This window comes from Cyprinus carpio, chromosome B4, assembly GCF_018340385.1.
Source record: "Cyprinus carpio isolate SPL01 chromosome B4, ASM1834038v1, whole genome shotgun sequence".
NCBI lineage: Eukaryota > Metazoa > Chordata > Actinopteri > Cypriniformes > Cyprinidae > Cyprinus > Cyprinus carpio.
Genome location: NC_056600.1, coordinates 7,006,823 through 7,029,840, shown reverse-complemented (window position 1 = coordinate 7,029,840; position 23,018 = coordinate 7,006,823). Strand labels below are relative to the sequence as shown.

The following is a 23,018-nucleotide window of genomic DNA, read 5'->3' as shown; positions in this document are numbered from 1 at the left end:
GCTTGTGTTCTCAGGGTTAATTTGAAGGGTTTTTCATCCAGGCTTTTACTGTATCTCACTTCCCACCCCCACACAATCTCTCTCTCCCTCTTTTACCCACCCACGTACACAAATACTCCTGCTGTCTTTATCTCAGTGTGAGCAGGTTTGACCTCTGTGAAGGTCAAAGAGACGCAGCGCTCCGATTGGCCAGATACTGCTGACCACCATCAGCCTGCTGCAAACTCTAATGAGCAAAACAACAGACACAGCAAAGCCAGTGTGAGAAATGGCTCCTCTCTTTACCATTGAGGAATCTCCTGGCCTCACTGGAAACTAGATTAAGTGTGCATGATATTTAATAGGATCTTATAGGACTTTGTGTGTGGAAAGTAGGTAGTATACAGTATGTGTTCTGTGCACAGTATGCATTTTTACTGATGAATTACTACAGCTGTGAAAATGATCATTATGCAACCACAGTACGTTTCATAGCACATATGCACTATGCACAATGCAATGCACACAACTTCACCTTCCATCTTCAATATGATGACAGACAGACAGACAAACTGATGATAGACAGAACAACAGACAGAATAATAGATAGATGACAGAACGACAGGCAGGATGATAGATAGAATGATAGACAGACAGAAGAGCAATAGAATGATAGACAGAAATAGAACAATAGAGAGATAGAGAGATAGAACTATAGATAGAACGATAGAACGATAGATAGATAGAACGATAGATAGATAGATAGATAGATAGATAGAGAGAGAGAGAGAGAGAGAACGATAGATAGATAGATAGATAGATAGATAGATAGATAGATAGAGAGAGAGAGAACGATAGATAGATAGATAGATAGATAGATAGATAGATAGATAGATAGATAGAATGATTAGACAGATAGATAGATAGATAGATAGATAGATAGATAGATAGATAGATAGATAGATAGATAGATAGATAGATAGATAGAGAACGATAGATAGAGAACGATAGATAGATAGATAGATAGATAGATAGATAGATAGATAGATAGATAGATAGATAGATAGATAGATAGATAGAATGATTAAATGAATGATAGATAGATAGATAGATAGATAGATAGATAGATAGATAGATAGATAGATAGATAGATAGATAGATAGATAGATAGATAGAGAGAGAGAGAGAGATAGAACGATAGATAGATAGATAGATAGATAGATAGATAGAGAGAGAGAGAGAGAACGATAGATAGATAGATAGATAGATAGATAGATAGATAGATAGATAGATAGATAGATAGATAGATAGATAGATAGATAGATAGATAGATAGATAGATAGAGTTTTAAGACACTATATCCTGTGCAGTAGGCAGGATCAAGCGTGCTAGTATTCCCTTCTAAACATGGCCTGTTTCAGAATGTGTTAATGTGTGCTTGTAATTAAAGGCTTAATCTCCATCCTGTCCTGCCTGTTACAGGGTGCGTTTGTCTCTAATTAAAGGCAGTGGAGGCTGCCTTAATTAGTGATTATTAATCAGGACTATAATTCATTACTGTAATTGGTGAAAAAGCAAATAAATGCAACCATAACACCATGCCCTTCATGCAGTGGCAATTTCCTGCCGTCGACTCACAATCTGTGCATTACAGCACACAGCCCTAATCAGATACTCACATCAATCAAATGCGACAGGTCCTGGATGTAATATTTAAACAGAGAAGCGTTCGTGGCCTCCAGAGTCAACAGATACTCATTCCGAGCTTTCATAACCTTCAGTTTGTTCTCTGAGTACTTGGCTTGGCGCTGGGGGTAAAAAAAAAAAGAGAAAGAGAGGTTGAAGGAGAGAAAGAGTGTTGAGTAAGTGCTATTTCTCCAACAAGGCAAGAAGATAAAATGTTTTTATTGATGGCCCATCGACTAACTTGTTTCTAATGGAAGTGTGTTAGCACAGTGAGGCTTGGCTTATGTCCACTTCTCTGTGATTGTAATTGCTCCTTTAATTAAAGTTCCTCGGCTGCTGGTAAAACCCACAGATCTTTTACAGAAACATTATCATTAAATCAAGCAAGCATCCTGAACATATAGTGTCAATAGAGTCACAGTTTATTAATTTTTACATTTGGATTCATCACAGTCTAACTGATATTTGTGTAAAGAGGTACACTAGCATTCAAAAGTTTGGGATCAGTAAAAAGGTTATGAACGAAATTCAAATCAAGGCTGCATTTGATTAAAAATACAGTAAACATAAATATTGTGAAACTAAAAAATATTGTGGAAAAATATTCAGATTTAAAGTAACTTTTCTATTTTAATATATTTTAATGTATTCCCGAGATGCAAAGCTGAATTACTTCAGTCAGATGAATACAAAGTTCAAAAGAACATTTATATGTGAACCAGACTGTTTTATGCTCACACAATGCCTCAAAAAAATGCACTGTTGACTCTGTCCATCGGGATATCCTGTCTGCCTATTCTCTACAATACTGTAACAATTGCTCATTCTAACCTCTCCTCCCCCTTATGAAAGAGACGAATGAATTCAGTACCAAACTGTGGTGAACACACGGTGTGTCATGGGGGTGCTTGTACTGGAAAATTAATGTTCTGAAGAGAGACTACTATATATATATATATATATATATATATATATATCTATATATATATATATATATATATAGACTGATTTATTTACACAGTCTGACATTATAGTCTCCTGAGTCAGTTTATACTGGTGTGGGACTCTACTGTGCCCTAAAAACATGGTTATCAATGGTTTTTGCTTACAGAATAGTTTGCAAAATGGCTGCTCTTCTTTGCTTTTTTTTCCTAGACTCTGCAGTGAACATTTCTATAAATATGCTCTGATCGCACATGCTGTAGCTCTACTAGGATCTAATGGAATGAGTTCAAAATTACAGATGTACATTTGGAAAGCATTGACATTATAATGTATTTCCACTCAATCACAAAAAAAAAAAAAAAAAAAAAAAAAAAAAAAAACATTAATATAGCGTTAAATCAGCCAGGCATACAAAAAATTCTCAGTAAATCTTCAGAACCAACATTATGATGAAGCATCAAATCATCTAAGCCAACAAGAGTGACAAAACAGGCTAATTTTCAGGTTGGTTATGCATAAATCAGAAATTATTCCCTCATAATGTCCACCTAATTACTCCATAACTCCAGTTCACATTATTTCATCAAGACAAATGAACTTTGCACTATTTCTGGAAACACATCTGGCACATTGAAATTCAAGGGATCTAATTTGCATAGTGGATAATACACTCTTAGACTGCAAACAATTAAACACATATTAGGTATAACATGTACAGAGTAAAAAGACAACAATACAACAGAAAAACAAACAGCAAAAGACATGGAACTCACCTTCTCTTTCATCTTCTGGATTTTGCGGGCAGCATTGCGCCGTTGGTGGCGATCTTCGGTGCGCAGACTGAAGACGGCCTCTCCGCCCCGGCCCTGTCGTTCACCCTGCCTCTCTGCCTCCTTTAGCTTGTTCTCTGCACTTAGAGTCTCGGAGTGATACATGTGATATGTCTTCATCACCTACGGGGGCAGAGTAGATGGAAAACTACATTACCCATAATCCCACATATCCAAGCCCAAAAACCTTCAGCAGAATGCAACCCGTCTTACTGCGCTAATCTGATTCATAAATGTCTGTTGTGCATTTGTGTCCAGATGGATGCATGTGTAACGGTTTCCATATAAAAATTATAAATTTAACATTACATCACTTGAATGTGGGTGAATGGGTGCCATCAGAAGGAGAGACCAAACAGCTGATAAAAACATCAGAATAATCCAAAAAGCTACGCGTTTGTTATAAACAAATCCATAAAAATGTTCAAACCACTGCTTTCATTCTTTTCATTCACTATGTGTCCATAATATTGCTTTTTGTACAATGAAAAAGTTGTCTTGCCTGACTCAGGAGAGAAATATGCACAAATTAAGCACTGTCCAGAACAGTTCTTAAACAAATATGCTGTTGGATTTTGATGTGGGAGGATTTTATTTATTTTTTTCATACAAACATTAGCTTTTTGCATCACAAGATATTAATTGATGGACTAAAGTCATGTGGATTACTTGCTGATTATTGTGATGTTTTTATCAGTTGTTTGAACTCATTCTGACGGCACCCATTCACTGCACAGGATACATTGGTGAGCAAGTGATGTAATGCTACATTTCTCCAAATCTGTTCTGATGAAGAAACAAACTCATCTACATCTTGGATGGCCTGACAATTAATACATTTTAAGCAAATTTTATTTTTTAGGTGAACTATTCCTTTAATGTGTTATGCTCATGTTGGACAAGTATCAAAAGTGATTATTGGAGACACCTGACTGTCAAAAAACACTCCTTGCTACAAGCTAAATTGTGCAACATGCATCCTGCTTTGCTCTCAAACTCTGATGTAAATCCTTCTCAACAGGGACACAAAACTGCTTACATGAGGGCTGCAGTGAGGTGGAAACATCCTGAACTTTGAGTACTTTGGTTCAGAGAATTCATCTCATTTTTAGTGTGCATTCCTCATGTTAGAGGTAAGCTCAGCTGACAGACATAATGTGAGCTGCGTGTTTTTGTTTTATCAAGGTTATTTATGCAAGAGCTGCTGGCTTTTAAGCCTTCAGTCCTGTCAGACAAGCTCACATTCAGGTTAAATATTCACAACTGCACATAAAAACAATTACAGGCGAATAACATTTCTGTCAACAGGAAGTTCCCACCCAGATTTGGGTGTTTATTAGTACTTACAAAGCACATGCTAATGCCTTATTCTGCATCACCATATTTTAGATCCCGTTAAAGCTTCGTTCATCTTCGAAACACAATTTAAGATATTTTGAGTGAAGACAGGGAGGCTTGAGACTGTCCCATAGACTGCCAAATAAATAACAGTGTCAAGGTCCAGGAAAGTATGAACAGCATTGTCAGAATAATCCATCTGCCATCAGTGATTCAACCGTAACATTATGTAGTGACGAGAATACTTTTTGTACTCAGAATTGCCAAAATGGCGCTACGTTGATTTGGAGAGACACAGAGGACTGTTGGACAGATGGACTATTTTGACGATGCTTTTCATACTTTTCTGGACCTTGACACTTATTTATTTGGCAGTCTATGGGACAGTCTCAAGTCTCCCTGTTTTCATTCAAAATATCTTAAATTGTGTTACGAAGAAGAACGAAGCTTTTACGGGTTTGGAACGACATGGGGGTAGGTAATTAATGACAAAATTTTCATTTTGGGATGGAGTAAACCTTTAAAGTCAGCATTAAAATGCAAAAGAATCATCCATGCATGCATTTCTTTTCTTTCAGCTGTTTTTTTTTATTTCAAATATGCCACCTTTCCTTTTTTGCATACTTTTTGGGACAATCAACTGAGCTGTACAGGTACACGTCATGTGACTGATTTTTTTAAGGCTGCATGAAAAGATAGTTATTAACGAATGGTTTGGGACTGTATGCATTCCTGTGGTACCATCACATCAAAGACAGAAGTTGTAAAAATTTCTAAGTCCACTTCATGCTGAAAATTCACTACAGAGTTGTGTAAAATAAACAGCTGCAGATGTTGCAGACAAAAGGAAAACTGCTATCATGAAGCAAAAAGCAATGCAGAAATGTTGGAACTAGTAAATGGAAGACAGATGAAAGCTATACAGTTGAGTTCTGGAGGAAGAGGAGTGAGAGACTGAGAGTGTCGGTGATGGAGGGGCGAATTACGTATTGATGGAATGATAAAATGAGAGAGAGAAAAGCACCAGCAAAGTGATGGGATGAAAAAGTCATCCAAAAAGAGATTGAACAGATGATGAGAGAGAATGAGACAAGCTCACCGTGTAGAGTTCGTTAAGAATCTTCATCAGGTCTTCTTGCAGCTGGAAAATGATCTCTTTGCTCTGTGGGCCAAAAACAGAAGGTGTGTTATAATGGACAGAGAGTAAGGGCCGAGCTGGGTCAAACTCAAATATACAGCCAAGAATTGCAGTCCTCGCTTTGTCAATTCTGAGCTAACACGATAGAGCAAAACAACTCAAATGTCCACTTAAGTTGCTTTACTTCTTTGATCAGTTGTGTTAGGCAGTATCTTCTTGACCTGACCTTTTGGGTCCTTCAGATGCACTGACCAAGTCACGTTTTTATTTTAGAGTGTCACAAGTGAATTTTAGAAGAGCTTTTTTGACTAGATTTAATAATTTATTAAAAACACATTTAAAAAATACTATTTATTTATTTTAAAGAAAATATATATAGGCCTAGGTATTTGCATTCCATTCTGATTATTTGAATAGTTTTATTTGTAATTATTTATTGTTTTATTTTAATTGTTTTATTATATATATAGCAATAAAATATTTTTAGGAAGTAAGAAACAATTCAATAAGTCCCAAAATGGTACACTGAAAAAAAAAAATCAGTAAAATTTACGGTAAAAAAAACCTGCAGCTTTGGTTTTCCGGAATTTTAAAATGGTAGAAACAGTTTAGGTTTTACAGTTTTAACTTAAATTTACAGTTAAATACCTTAATGTTTAAATAGCTTTTAAAATTTAAAATAGCTTTTAAATAATAACATATATAGAAGGTGCACAGTGTCACTCACACCATCTTGGTAACACACATGAAACTGAAATAATGCAATAAACATTCATTAAACAACATTAGGTGTAACACACAACCCTAATATACAAACGTGATAAGAAAAAACTAAGAAGAAACATGGTTATTCCAACCAAAAATCATTGAATTTTAAATGTAATGCAGGGAATTCTGGGAATGTCAGTTTACGGTTATTCACTGTAAATTATAGTCTTTTTCACTTCCAAAAACAGTATACTTCCGTAAAATTACATGTAATGTCCAATACAGTTTTTCACCATATATAGTAAGTGAATTTACCGTAAACCATTCAACAGATTTTTACTGTAGCATTTTCACTGTTAAATTCACAGTCATTTATTAACAGTGTATAACAGTTTAAAACCACAGGAAACTAACATAAATACAAAGACTGCATTTATACGAACTTATATGAAACTAGTTTATTTCTGTATTTTAGTATCTGTATCTCCTGTATTCTGTATCTTACACTCTTATTTGTCATTGACTCTTCTACTATTGTTATTACATTAGTGCTGACCTAAGTGTTGTGCAGAACAAGAAATTAGCTTCCTAGAAATAAACCACCACTGCATTGGATTCTACAGAGACAATGAATGCTGATTTCACATAAAATAATACACACAATCTGATTAAGAGTCTGATAATTAATTATACTGAAGAAATGAAAACAAACTGCTCGAAAAAAATTCTAACACCGCTGTTACTAGAGAGTAAAACGTTGTTCACATTTTAATTATCCAAAGGAGAAATGTGCTTTTGTCTCCCACCGGCTGACTGAAAGCTACACGATTTTTAACGAATGCATATTTTTTCCAGCTTTCATTTTGCTGTAATTATACGTGCATCCCATCACATTATAGTACTGACAGGAACGACCTGTGTTTGACCTCACCTTCTTGAGCAGACGCATGTTGTCCTCGCTGACATGCGTGAAGCGTGTGATGACGTTGTTGAGGTAAAGGTCGCTGAGTGTGGCGTGGTCCTTACTCTCCCTCCTCACTTGGTTCAGCAGCAGATACCAGCAGTTGACGGGAGAAAGCAGGTTCTGGTCCTTCCTGAAAGCCGCAGAAAAGTGGGCTTTTAATATGTAGATGGAAAAAGTACTACACAAAACATATACAAGAAAAGAAAGCTCTTACTAACTGTTGCATTTGATTTATTTTATTCATTTATTTATTTGCCATATTAACTTTTAAGAAAGGTGTAAATCAAAATATAGAACCTCTAATTATATATTTTTTTTTTCATGCAATATATAAGGATATATAAAATATTTGCTTAAAATGTGCTCATTTCTCAAAACAATACATGCTACTGATTTTGATATCTTGTGATATATAAGACAACATTCATACATTAAGTGATCTAAATGTAAAACATATGCAGTCATTGTATATATAATGTCAAGCTTAAAATCACAAATACCAATCTCTTGGTGATATTCAAAGTGCATATCTTCATCTCTGCTGTAGGACTCTCTGGGTGGCCCTGGATTTGCTGCACATGCTGTTTTTGTGAGTGGCTTTTATCAAGTAGTCATCCAAATCCACTAATGAACCATTTTGTATTTATCCTCAAGAAATGCTGAGGCTTTGGTGAAGATTTCAACTGCAGTTCACTGAATTGCATGGATGAGTTTGTTAAGGAAATGTCCTACAACCCTTAAAATCTCTATAGATGACTCCCAGCTGAACGCACTCAAAAATCTTAATAATAAATGACTCATTAGTAAATATATCAACATACAAGCCACTGACAACAACTTAATGCTCTGAATCTCATTCCATGTAAAAATTACATTCCTCACTTCACTTTTCCATAATATATTTGATGCATGAATTCACAAACTGAATAATAGTATTACATACAACAGCCTCTAAAAGTATTTCAACTCATAATGCACACTAAAATGTCTAAACGTGTGCAATAAACAAGAAAATATCTGACGAAAGGGGCGTTTTTTAGAGAGAGTATAAAAATATAGGAGTGGTGATGTTTTTTTTTTTTTTGTTGGTGAAATGTGAGTTGAGTTGGTGAGCAGTGATTTCATCCTTTTAAAAAATAAGTTATTAAAATATTGTTAATAAATAATTAAGAGTTAAAAAACCTGAGTGCTTACATGAATTTTCAGCATCATTAGTGTATCATGATCCTTCAGAAATCATTCTAATATGCTGATTTACTGCTCGGGAAACATTTTTGATTATTAGCAATGTTACAAACAGTTAATAATAATTTTTTCATGATTCTTTGATTGATCGGCATTTCTTTGAAACTAAAATCTGTAACATTATAAAAACATCTATAACATTATACATGTCTACTATCACTTTTGACCACTTTTATGCATCCTTGCTGAATAAAAGTATTTAAAATATCTTACTGATCCCAGACATTTATATAACAAAATTATTATACTGATTACAGCCCAAAACTGCATTGCACTGCTGTCTGTTCAAATTGCTCATTTGTTCTGAGAGTGAAGGTGGTTTAACCACCTGCCAACGTGAAGGTAAAAGTCGCCATTTTGTTTCACACTCTTGATCTTCTATTTTAGTAATAGCTGTTGCGAAAAGACAATGGGAAGCCATTTTGGACCAAAGAGGCGAATGTCTTCAGCAGCCAGTGACTAATCACAAAGCTCAGCAGGCATCCGATGGGACAGCCCCATGAGGACCAGCACACTATCACTGCCCAGCACAAAGAAAAAAAATTGCAACAGAAGAGAAACTGTGAAACTCTCTCTCTCTCTCTCTCTCTCTCTCTCACTCACTCATCCCTCATCTCTCTATTTTCCCAGCAGAATGTTATCTGCATTAATGAGACAGCAAATACACAGATGCCCGTACACACACACACACACACACAAGAACAATAACTACAGCAATCGCCTCTCCTCTGCCATCTCTGATTTTTCAAGCATGAAGCTGCAGAGCATCATGGGTAAAGTATTCCAGACATCGCCCTAATCCACCGCAAACCACAGTCGAACAAAACAGTTGGAGGTGAACGAAAGGAATGGAAATAAGCACCTGAACCAAACGATTCGCCACTGATTCGTTTCTAGAAAATGACTCTTGAATCATTCATGTGCATTCAAATTCTGGCTCTCTTTCTGTCACACACACACACACACACACACACACACATTTGTAACTTCACTCACTTGTATTGTTGGTGGTCCTTGGTGCTGCGGGTTTTGGCCATGAATCGTTCGGCGAGCTTCTCCAAGTTGCGTGAATATTCGCTCTCGATCTCAGCTTTCTTCCTGAAGAAATCCTGCAGGTCCTGGAGGAGCTGAACCCGCATGTCCGTCTGCTGCTCCAGACATTTCTGCTGCTCCACTAACTGAGACCGTATCTCTGCTCACACACACACAGTTATGTTAGCTAATTAACGACGGCCATTTCAAACGACAGTGTTTGATTCTCAGTGACAGCTGCAGTGTAAGTGACATCACATGACACGTTCAGGAGCAACTTGAATACAATGTGGGCACTGATGGGTGAAGTTGTGCTCCCTGAACCAGAGATTTTCCTCCTAACAAGCTGGTCTGGATTCTTCCTTAACAACACACTGGTTATCACACTCACTGCCGTTGCCAAGACAACAGGTAGTGGAGTGGAGTATCCCATGGGGATTAGTGTGTGTGTTTAATGGGAGGAGGAATTCTGGATTCTCCATCCTAGTTCTCATCTCCACTTCTCCTTAAACTCCACACTCATTTTCCTCATAGGAATAGTTCATTCAGAATTCAAATGTTTGCATTTTCTTATCATTGGGCCCATTCCAATCTCATTGCTGTTTCCATACAAAGGCAGTATATTAGTGACTCGCTTTCAGCTTTTTAAAACCGCTGCAAATGTATCATAAAAGTAGTTCAGACTAATGTGTTTATCATCTAATTCTTATGAAAAATTAGACAAGAAAACATCGGAAAGTACCATTTATTTTCAAGACAGCACAAATACACCCAAAAAAGAATAAAAATGTATCAGATAAAAATAAAATAGAAAATATGAAACTATAAAGACAACAGAAAACACTGTTTAAAATTAAGGAAGGAAATATAAATTACAATATTAAAATACCAAGGCTGCATATAATTAAAAATATAGTATTGAAATATTACAGTTTTAAAATAACCTTTGTATTTTAATATTTTTTTAAATGCAATTTATTCATGTTTTTGATGTGTTGGAAATTTTGAGTTTTCATTATCCATTCTACATTATAATATATAATAAATGATAATAATTATAATCAAATTAATCTGAAGCAGTGTTATTTTAGAATTATGTATATACTAAAATAGGTTTATCAATATTTTGAATGCACTACTGAATGCAATATGTTTTTTTTTTTTTTTTACATTTTTTACATGCTGTTTATATTTTTATTAGTTTTTTTAATTATTATTACTACTAATGTTTAATTGATGTTTGTTTGAGTTTTATTTATTTATTTATTTCCAATTTGTTTTTTTGTTCTTTACACTGTGATTTTTTTTTTTTTTTTTTTATTACTTTTTATTTAATATTTTGTTTCAGCTTTATTTCAGTTAACAAATGTTTTAATAGCTTTAGTGTAAGTTAAATATTATAACAAAGATATACAAGTTACATATAAGTCCAGACATAATATCTTTGCTTGAAATGTAAGGCATTATTCACTGATAATCTAAGATGTGATTGAATCTTGAGTTAGATTTGTGAACAAATAATTCTAGCTTTAACCCAATCATTTAAAAGAAATATTTGTGAAATAAATTATAGTACTTTTCTCATGTCCTTTTACGAATGCACCAAACACAACTAGACCAGATTTTCAGTGAATTACATTTTAAATTCATGTCAGTTCCTCACATAAACTATCATATATAAGTGCATAAGTCATATGAACCACAAGATATTTCTACAGTATTTCTGCATCCTTTTGGAAGCTTCAAAAAGATTCAGTGTCTGCTAATTGTAAGTGCATGGAAATGAGCATGGAAAACAGCCATACGGTTTGAAACAGAGCCATAAACACCCAAATATTCCCCCTAGGACACACCCCATCCCACCAAAATATTCACATCGATATGGCTTTTTAAAATGGTTGATTCATACATTTTGTATCCCCAACCCTGAATACAGGGTTCAGCCTTGGTTTTAAACACCATGAGGATGAGTAATTTTCATTTTTGCACAAATTAATCCTTTAATAACTGCATGCTTTTAATAATAACACTCCCTTGTTCCCCTTCAGCAGCTCGCTCGCTACCCTCCTTTTCTTCCTCTCCCTCACACTTTTTCCCCCTTTCTTTCTCTCTCCATAGACCAACTGTTTAATGTCACACTGCCTCTCCGGCTCGAAATAACAGATGAGACAGCAGGCTTGGCGTGAGCTCTGCGTGGGTGTGAGTGTGTGTGTAGGAGGGTGGGAGGGACTGTGAGAAGTGGAGACATGTAACACGTATGTCTGTGTGTTCGCGTGCTCTGCATCGGTGGCATGGTGAGCAAGGTGACTCTTTTGATACAATATAAGAAACACCTGAAACACAGCAGAGAATCAGATGTGATATTCAAATGATATTCATAAAAAATGTGCCAAATTACAAGAAAAATATTTAATATTTATGTAATAGTAGGAGCAACTGGCGTGCTCCTGGCTGATATCGATAATCTGAACAATTAAGTGGCCTAGCCAATGCATCAGTCTTTCGCAAGTCCAGCTGTTGCTGACAGAGCTGTTCTCGAGAAAATCTCCAGAGACAAAACATCCGACTCCAACGGAGCGCATCCTCACACGGGCCGTCCCCTGCCTTCACTTGTGTTGATGCTCGAAACACGCTCATCTGTCATCTGGACAATGTGCATTCAGAGCGTCCACGCAGTTTCAAACCAGTTATGAATAAACTCACTTTGAACAAAATCAGCCTGAAACAACTGCGGAACTGGAAGTGCATTGAAACTGCTTTCCAAACTACAAATAAATAGACAGTGAGTCATTTCCACAAGCCTTTGAAGCACAAAACAGGCAGGCAATTCTAATTAAAACAATATAAACGCATCGGAAACATTTTTGTTCATGTGCATGGATTTCATCTAGTGAAGAAATATAAAACTACCGTCCTGCTGTGCCGAGCAAATATGTAAATACAGACATTTAAGCATGATGAAAAACAAAACTTGCCAGTTTACAAGAGGTGAATAATGGTGTATAAATAATGTGCACCAGTCACTACCATAAAATAACTGCTATTTATAATTTTTTCAAATTGTTTGTCTTCACAATTCGCTGTCTATCTGGTATTTGACCTTTGAACTTGTGACCGCGGTGAGCACGTCTGATACCCTGCGGCATGCGCCCGACCCAGACTGTCTCCATGGCAACAAGGCTTCTGCTCAGCAACCTGAGAGCGTGAGGAGTGTGCAGGCATGCTGTACAGCAGCATTACACACACACACTCACATATTCACGATTTACAAAAATGGGAACTTCCAACCACAATGGCAGCAAAATATGCACTTATGCCCCCTATAAACATAAAAATATCCTATTTATGTGGAAGAAAGGGGAACTCATATTTTATCCTCTAAAAAAAAACCCAAAACCGTCACCATGTTATACGCTATTCTGCTCCTTCCCATTTATTTCCCATTTCTCCTTAGACTTCTTATCTGTATCTCCTCTCTCGCTCTCCTCTATTCATCTGAAGCTAATTTAATTCTTAAGCTTTTTATTCAGCTTTTGCTTTAATCTTAGACACACACTCTGTTCTTTCAGTCTAAAGAAATCATAATAGCATTGCCCAATCTTTGCTTACCCCAATTCTTTCTGCTGAAACATAAACTTTGCCTTTAAGTTAAAAGAGCCTTATTTGCAAAAACAGATAACTCTTTTTTTAAATGTTCAAAAATCATGTTTTTTATTATGTTATCATGTTTTTATTGTGTTTTATTGTGTTAGTTAGCTGTATTTTTTGTTATTTTTTACCTAATCATAATAACTTAACTGCAGTTTGATTTAGATTAATTGGAATGCACACAAAAAACTATTTTTTTATCTGTTATTGCAAATGAACTCTTCATACATATATATGTATATATCAAAATGGTCTCTCAGTTTGGTTCACTAGGCTACACAATCATGGGGGACACCCTTCACAAGGAGGGTAAGCCACAAACATTCATTGCCAGAGAAGCTGACTGTTCACAGAGTGCTGTACCCAAGCATGTTAACAGAAAGTTGAGTGGAAGGAAAAAGTGTGGAAGAAAAAGATGCACAACCAACCACCGGAGAAAACCGCAGCCTTATGAGGATTGTCAAGCAAAATCGATTCAAGAATTTGAGTGAACTTCACAAGGAATGGACTGAGGCTGGGGTCAAAGGCATCAAGAGCCACCACACACAGACGTGTCAAGGAATTTTGTCTACAGTTGTCCGTATTCCTCTTGTTAAGCCACTCCTGAACCACACAGGCATCTTACCTGGGCTAAGGAAGAAGAAACTGGACTGTTGAACAGTGGTCCAAAGTCCTCTTTTCAGATGAGAGCAAGTTTTGTATTTCATTTGGAAACTAAGGTCCTAGAGTCTAGAGGAAGGATGGAGAAGCTCATAGCCCAAGTTGCTTGAAGTCCCAGTGTTAAGTTTCCACACAGTGTCTGTGATGATTTGGGGTGCAATGTCATCTGCTGGTGTTGGGTCCAATGTGTGTTTTTTGAAAAACCAAAGTCACTGCACCCGTTTACCAAAAATTTTGGAGCACTTCATGCTTCCTTCTGCTGACCAGCTTTTTTGAAGATGCTGATTTAATTTTCCAGCAGGATTTGGGTACCTGCCCACCCTGCCAAAAGCACCAAAAGTTAGTTAAATGACCATTGGTTTTGGTGTGCTTGACTGGCCAGCAAACTCACCAGACCTGAACCCCAGAGAGAATCTATGGGGTATTGTCAAGAGGAAAATGAGAAACAAGAGACCAAAAAAATGCAGATGAGCTGAAGGTCACTGTCAAAGAAAACTGGGCTTCCATACCACATCAGCAGTGCCACAAACCTGATCACCTTCATGCCACGCCGAATTGAGGCAGTAATTAAAGAAAAAGGAGCCCCCTACCAAGTATTGAGTACATGTACATAAATGAACATCTCCCAAGAACAGAAGGCCAACAATTCACTAAAAATGTTTTTTTTTTTTTTTATTGGTCTTATGAAGTATTCTAATTTGTTGAGATTTGTTGTTAAATGTGACCCAAAATCATCACAATTAAAAGAACAAAAGACTTAAACTACTTCAGTCTGTGTGCATTGAATTTATTTAATACACAAGTTTCACAATTTGAGCTTCACAACTTTTCCACGACATTCTAATTTATTGAGATGCACCTGTATATACACACATACACACACATACTTCAAACTCATCAAAATAAGTATATTTATTTTACTTTTTTTGTATAGTTTTTTATTTTTTTAGAATTTGGTATTTTTTTTTTTTTATTTTATTTTTTTTGTAATTGGAATTTTTATTGTTTAAGTTTTTACCGTGATTTACAGAAAAAAAGTAATTCTGTGTACAATAATTTATATACCAAAAAAATTTATAATCTAGCATATATAGAACAAGAATCATTAAATGATATTAAATGAGTGCAGCCCCAAAATATGAATTAACTGTACAGGTCATTTTAAATCCTTACTAATATTTGCTACTATAATAATTTAAAATATAATTCACATATTCTTTTCTATATTTTAATAAGGACAGGTCAGAATAAGCATGTTGTTTCATTTTTTTCATTATTTCCACACATATTTTTACACTTTATTTTTCACAAAAGTTATTTGAAACATTAAAGCAGACACATAACAAGAGCATTTAATATACCCTCTGTATATATAAAATCACTTTTGTAAATTTAATTTGATGCTGTCACCAAAATGGGATGTCTCGTACATTTTATCTATCTATCTATCTATCTATCAATCTATTTATCCATCCATCCACATATACACACACACTGATGGAGTGAATTTGCACAGCGTCAAGGAAAAGTCAGCATTAGGTAAGGCTTCATTCAGCACACAAGACACAACAAATGTAATCAAGCGCTCACGAATCCAAGGTCAGTAGATACGAACAGCTAAAGAGAACGTGTCAGGACTAAACAGACAGACAATGACTCAACACCAGACCAGAACCGTCATGCCATATTTAATTTGACACAAATGTAAATGAGGCTTTTAGGAAGCAACAGTCAAAACATTAAAAAGGAAATTTTATCCACATGACTATATAGCGTGCCGCTTACCCTGACTAAGCTCCATTAGGACATCTCTTTTGTTTCAAATCGAAATAAAACCTGAGATAATCTGAAAAGCAAGCTTAGCTAACTATGCTTTCTGCTTTAAACCCAAGAGTAAAGTCAAAGACAGGCTTTAAGACCCACAATCCTTAGTAGTAAGTACTGTAGTGTATGTGGTCCTTTCCGCTGTGGTCTTAAATAGATTACTGGATCGATATCTATACTTGATTAATGAGACTTACAGGGTTCCCGTTATAAATACATGCAGTGGGTGGCTGGGAAATCTGTCTGGTCTCGAGTCTGACACAAAGAAATCAGTTTTGACCAAATTAGCTATTTGTTCACTGTTTATTCTTGAAAAGAGGAAGTGAGGCCATATGCTGTTTCTAATCATTATTTTGAAACATGACCAGGGCTGGATGGGTACATGAGGATGGGACGATATCACACACACAACTCACATTAACACACTCCTGCAGCACACACACACGTTGTGGACATCTGGTCCTTGTCCTCCTCTCAGCATTCGCCAACGCCTTACTTGTGTTACAATACCACTCCACACATACACATTTACTTCGCTACCTAAATGAGGCATTTCATAAGCTGCGTCTGAAATCACATACTAAGTATGTACTGCATTTGACAAAGAATGCACTTTTGACCATTGGTAGTATGAAAGGTATGACTATAACATATTGTCAGAAGCAATATTGAATATACATTTGGACATGCTACTAATTGTTTTTGATATATGATATAATAGGTAAATATGCATATTCAGATACTGGAATAGAAAATTGTTTTACATAATGCTAATTATAATGCAAAACAAAATGAAGCCAACAATAAATCTAAGAACATTTTATGATCTGATACCACAATTTGTTCTTAGTTCATTTGAACAGCCTACCTATATATATATATATATATATATATATATATAATATATATATATATATATATATATGATATATATATATATATATATATATATTAAGAGAGAGAGAGCCTTTTTTAAATAATTATATTTTTAAATATTATTTAAAAAAAATATTAAATTTATATATTTATTTTTTATTATTTTAACATTTATTATTATATAATATTATATTTATTATATTTAAATTCCAATTTTATTTATGTTTAATTATATTTATTATAATTAATATTTGTTTAATTTTGATTATATTTAAATACATATTTATTTACATTTTCCCCAGTTAAGAATGTCCCCAAATAACCCTAAAAGAAGAGGTAACAATTTTAGTTTTAATAATGTAAGTATCACACACACATATCCAATTCCCTGCAATATATATACTCTAAAACACAGTTAAGTTGCAGGTTTGCATGGCCATATAATCTGTGGACTTTTCAGCTAGTGTTTAAACAGATCCGTTCCACACATAATCAAATGGCACTTTCATAAAAACAATCTTTAACTTTAAAATAAGCAGGTCATTTCTCATTATTTCATATCGGAAAATCCCAAAGTTCATCATTTATGTGACGCGATGACATGAACAAGAGTATGTGGGTGATCAAAACCGCTTTCTTCCTTCTGCATGACCATAAATATTAAAAAAACAAAAAAACATCATCAGTATCATTTGGCACTATTTCTATGAATGGCTGTTGAATTCTGGAAAATCTGCAGTATAATGCTTCCCAAAGCCACTAGAAATGTTCCTTTAATCTGTACAGCTCGTTTTATGTCGCTTTGCATTCACTCTGAACATTTATTGTGAGATGCTTGGACTCTCACGGCTCCTTCTCTGGGACTTTGAACAAAGAGATGAAATGACTTGTAGCGGAGTGGATCCCCTGAGCCGCAATAAATCTGATTCAAACAGTCACTCTAGGCACAGGAAGTACACCAACGAGTCAGTCTGCGGCCTCGGACGATGATGTGTATCTGTGTGTTTGTGGCTTTGGACTGGACGGCAGCCAGAAGTCCAACCCGGCATCAAATCTCACAAGAATAACAGGCTAAAATGCAGTATTATGGCAATGTCATGCTGTAAGATATCAATTCATTTTTTATGTCTTTCATTTTGTGGTTATAATCACACGTTGGAAAAGATTAAACCCTGCATAATAACATACTGAACGCATAATTCATACACACACTAGCTATCACTGGATGACATGAGGATGGGTTTTACAATAGTGTTTCTAGTCGTATGCATGTAAAGCTTTTGTACAACACAAGCTCCCTACAGGACTGAAAAAGTCACCCGCTCGTGTGCCGTTTCTTGCTGATGAAGCAAAAATATTTTGAGGAATGCGCATGCAACAACACACACACATACACCAATGTTTTCCACATTAAACTGACTCACTCTGAATCAGGGTTAACTAAAACCATAAAAACATTTGCATTACTTGAAATAAGTAGCCTACATGTTAACTGAAACTATATAGATCAAAAAACTTAATTTATTTCAGGTAGTTGCCATGCAGGGTTATTGAATTTAATGAAAATTAAAACTGAAACTAAAACCATGAAATTTTTTTTTTTTTTTAAGAAAATTACAAAAAAAAAAAATGTAAATAATATTGTGTATAATAATATAATAAAATGCATAAAATACTATATACGGTGTTTGTGTGTGTGTATAAAATCTCTATAGATTATATATAATCGATTTTATATAAACTATTATATACATTATATATAAACTAGATTATATATAAACTATAGAGGCATTGACAACACAACAGAATAACTAAACCTTTAAATATATAAAAATAAAAACTAATTGAAAAATGAAAAACAACTATATGTTAGTGATACTAAAATAACACTGCTTTTAATTATCATAAATGTGTAGTGTGTGTGTATGTGTGTGTAGATGCAGATACAGTCAAGGTCATGTGCCTCTCTTTCCTTCTAACTTCCTCCCTTAGAGAAAACCATTTCCTGTTCGGACATTGACAAACTTGAGCATGTTCCCGAGGACATTATTTTTTCCACAGAACCTATTTTTTTGATTCTGATAAAAATTCAAGCATTAACATTTACACTTACAGAATGCATTTAACTGCAACAATTTGAATCAATAAAAAGTCAATTAGGTACGTTTAAAAAAAGCAAACGAATGTGTGTCTGTAATATCAGAGAATAACAGCACTGTCTCTTATGACCATAAATCACTCATCTGTCTCAATCCATCCTTACTCACACTACTGTATGCCACACACACGGCCGTACGTGTGGTCCATACTAAACAGCACTGCTGCGGCAGGAGGATTCCCTGATCTTGCTCCCTGACACACACACACAGCCAGATACCCATTGCTTACCCATTGGACATTCACACACACTGGTGGTTGAGTATCCATGGAAACATGTACAATGCAAGAGCCTGTTGTCTGTTAAAAACAGAGTGTACCTTTGTGCATGTGCACACAAACCTACATTTGACAACGAGAGCTGGCCATATGTTCATCCATCTTAGCCACGCGTGCGCTAACACAGCAGCCCCAATACTACACCGATCTATCAGCATGTTGCCTAGAGACCACCCTCACCCGGACCACCATTGGCCAATAGTAGCTGAGACAGCAACTCGGCTCCTTACATTTAAATATCAGCATTATGGAAAGCAAATCTATGCTTTTCCCATTCCAGCTTTTTTTCCAAAACATTTTTCCATTTTTGAGACCTAAACAAGCCATATAGCTTTGCCTGACTACAGTTGGGGTGCAGGAGACAGGGGCTTGAATGAAGCCTTTGCGATGCTGCGCACCCCCCCCCCCTTTCCATTTCATCGATTACACACTGTTAAACGAGTGTGCACGCACAAGTGAACGCCCTGCTGTAAGAGCAAACAAATGATGCAGGGTGGACTGTATATGTTATTATGTTGATAATATATATATTGAAGGATAAGAAGCATGCATTTTCATAACTCCCTCACTTAAAACTCTCACTTCCTGCTGGAAATCCATCTTAAGCTTGTTTTGAAACATGGTAGCTTGTTTCTAGCTAGTTCAAGGTGGTTATCAACTGGTGAAAAAACTACAGTATCTAGAGCTGGTATGTCCAACTGATAGCTGGTTTAAAGCTGGTAGATATCTAGTCAAACAGATAACAGATCCAAAAACCATCTTAATCCCCTTGAGACCAGTAACCACAATACTTGTACCATCTGGACCATCTTCAGCTTGTATGATCAGCTGACTGCTGGTTATTAGCTGGTCAGCCAGCTTCCTTGTTCCAAAACTCATCTTAACCACCAGCAGGTTGGTTCAAGCTGGTTGACCAGAAACCATGTTGCAAATACCATCTTGACCAGCTGGTTATCATCTCCTCAACTAGCTTAACAGCTTAATCTGGTTGGTTTGTATCAAAGCTGTCTAACCAACTGTCATGTTACAAAAACCATCTTAACCAGCTGGTTATCATCTCTTCAACCAGCTATTATGTTCCAAAACTAATTTTAACCACCCTAATCTGGTTGGTTTCTAGCTATTTATAAACTGGTTGTCCAGCTGCCATATTGCAAATACCATCTTGACCAGCTGGTAATCGTCTCGTCAACCAGCTATTATGTTCCACAACTCATCTTAACCACATGAAGCAGGATGGTGTCTAGCTAGTATTAAACTGGTTGACCAGCTGCCATATTGCAAAAACGATCTCGACCGGTTGATTATCATCTCGTTAACCAGCAAAAATGGTCCAAAATTCATTTTAACCACCTTAGTCTGGCTGGTTTCTAACTAAACTAGTTGATCAGCTGCCATGCTGTAAAAACCATCTTGACCAGTTGGTTATCATCTTGTCAACCAGCTGCCATGTTCCAAAACTCATGACCAGCTGTCATTTTTCAAAAACCAACTTGACTAGCTGGTTTCTTATTTGTAGCTGGTTTATAGCTGGTCAACCAGCTACCATAATACAAAACCCATCAGAAAAACCTTAAGTGGACTGACCAGATGTCATGTTGCAAAAGTCATACTGACCAGCTGGTTGGTTTGTAGCTGGTAGTAAGACACGTTGCAAAAACCATCTTGACCAGTTTGGCAGCTGGCTTTTAGCTAATCCAGCAGGGTCATTAGATGGTTGACCAGTAAACATGTTCCAAAAACCATCTTGACCATATTGAGTTGGTTGGTCAAAGATGGTTAACCAGCAAAAGAATGCAAAAAACACTTAACACGTTTTAAAACACACCCACCACCCACCAATTTCCAGCAGAACGATTTAATGTTTTGAGAATCAATTGACACAAAACAGGCAGCCATAATTTAACTGAAAGACATTATGAAATATTATTTGGCCAACATGTTGTAAATTTAACGCATGCACAAGGTTCTTATTAGATGCATCAGACAAGAGTCAGTCTCCAGGTGCCCATCAGGTGCGAGAGTATTCTTCTTACCTTTCACTTGGCTCTCATACTCCGTAATGATTTCCTTTTCCTTTTTGCTCTTCGTCGTGTTAGACATGACGCCTGTGTAGTCCAGATCCGCTTGTCCCTTCTGTCTGAAACCTTTCTGCTTCTCCGAGACGCGTCCCTACTGTGCCCGATGCGTCATATCTAACCACAGGTTCAGTGCGTGATCCAGCAGCAGGAAACTGTAGTCCGTAAAGCAAAGCGATGACATTCAACCATGCACATCAACTATTATTGGACCTGCACGGGAAAAAAGAGCCATAAAAAGTGGTACGTGAACCACAGGGGCGCGTCGTTACAGCCGCATCGCCAGACGCGTAAGAACGACTGGAGATGCAAGTGGCCGCATAAATATTACGCACAGGTTGAGTGCGCACGAGATCAACAAGACAGAGGTGGCGGAGACCGTAACTCATCTAAACTCAGTCTAAGGTGTGAGAGTATCTGATTGTGTATTTAAAATAAATAAATAAATAAAAAATCGTTAGGTGTGCGTGTTTCACATGCGCGCTCTCTCACACTACTGTCAAATTGGTGGGCGGGTTGGGGCGTGAGTGGGTGTGCGTGCGTGCGTGTGTTTAAGACGCACAAAATTGATAGTCACTCTATTTTAGGAAATCTTTAATCCAGTTGTTCACTGTCCTGGTCCTTGATAAGCCAAGCTCTGAACATTTTTGATAGTTCTTGATTTAACACACCTGATTTGTATCATCGGCTTATTAGTAGAGACTACAAGACCTGAACTGGGTGTGTCAGATAACGGAGAAAATACTTCAAGACCTAGACTGAGAACAACTGGACTAGATTTTAATACTTAACAGGTTTTTTTTTTTTTGGTTAACTGGTGGCATTTGGCGATGGAAACACGAAATACAATGCTATATTGGACCTAATCAAAAAGTGATATATATATATATATATTATATATATATATATATATATATATATATATATATATATATATATATTATATAGATCTATATATATATGCGCCAAACGATGACCCTCAACCGACTGCGCTAAAAACTAAATACTGAGGCAAATATTTCAAATAAGTCCAACCTCTGAAAGTCAATGAGCTATTCGCACACTGTCCAAATGTATTATTCAGTGCAAATGCATGGTGCCAGCTTAGAGGTGAACGGAAACACCCAGTAGCCTATCTGTAGAAAGCGCCAGTCTGACTTCTGCTGGTGCAACTGTGCAACTACAGAACAGAGTAATAAATTACAATGAAAAGGCTTCTCAATGACTCCCCCGTTCTTCACTTAGACATAAGTGGTTGAATGGTGTAGGAGGCGCTTTATGGGTCACTTATTCACCCTCACACGCGACAGCGTTGCGCAGAGTCAGCAGGGGGAGACAGAGAATACAAAATCAGGACAAATTCTGTGACACTGATCTCATGTCAGTTCATAGAGCAAACAGGGGGTGCTATAGAGGGGCGGGTGAGTAAAGAGAATACTTTGCCCAAAGTGTTGTCATTTGTACATGCACTATTTACACACACACACACACACACACACACACACACACACACACACACACACACACACACACACACACACACACACACACACACACACGTCTCACTGGTCTACATGGTAAAATAAGTTTTAAATAATCAGAAAGCATTAATGTATTAGAAAATGTCAGGG

The 23,018-nt window shown here is 36.2% G+C and overlaps 1 protein-coding gene across 1 annotated transcript in view; it reads right to left on the bottom strand.

The window, feature by feature from the left end:
• LOC109062901 (SLIT-ROBO Rho GTPase-activating protein 1-like) overlaps positions 1–21,897 on the bottom strand; it is a 36,089-nt gene extending 14,192 nt beyond the window's left edge. The window contains exons 1-6 of the mRNA XM_042722617.1: positions 21,346–21,897; positions 9,830–10,025; positions 7,556–7,718; positions 5,878–5,940; positions 3,384–3,563; positions 1,659–1,787 (exon numbers count right to left, since the gene is read on the bottom strand). Coding sequence (XP_042578551.1) covers positions 1,659–1,787; positions 3,384–3,563; positions 5,878–5,940; positions 7,556–7,718; positions 9,830–10,025; positions 21,346–21,412 — 798 coding nt within the window. The 5' untranslated portion in view covers positions 21,413–21,897. The remainder of the gene's footprint in view (positions 1–1,658; positions 1,788–3,383; positions 3,564–5,877; positions 5,941–7,555; positions 7,719–9,829; positions 10,026–21,345) is intronic.
• Positions 21,898–23,018: the final 1,121 nt, after the last annotated feature.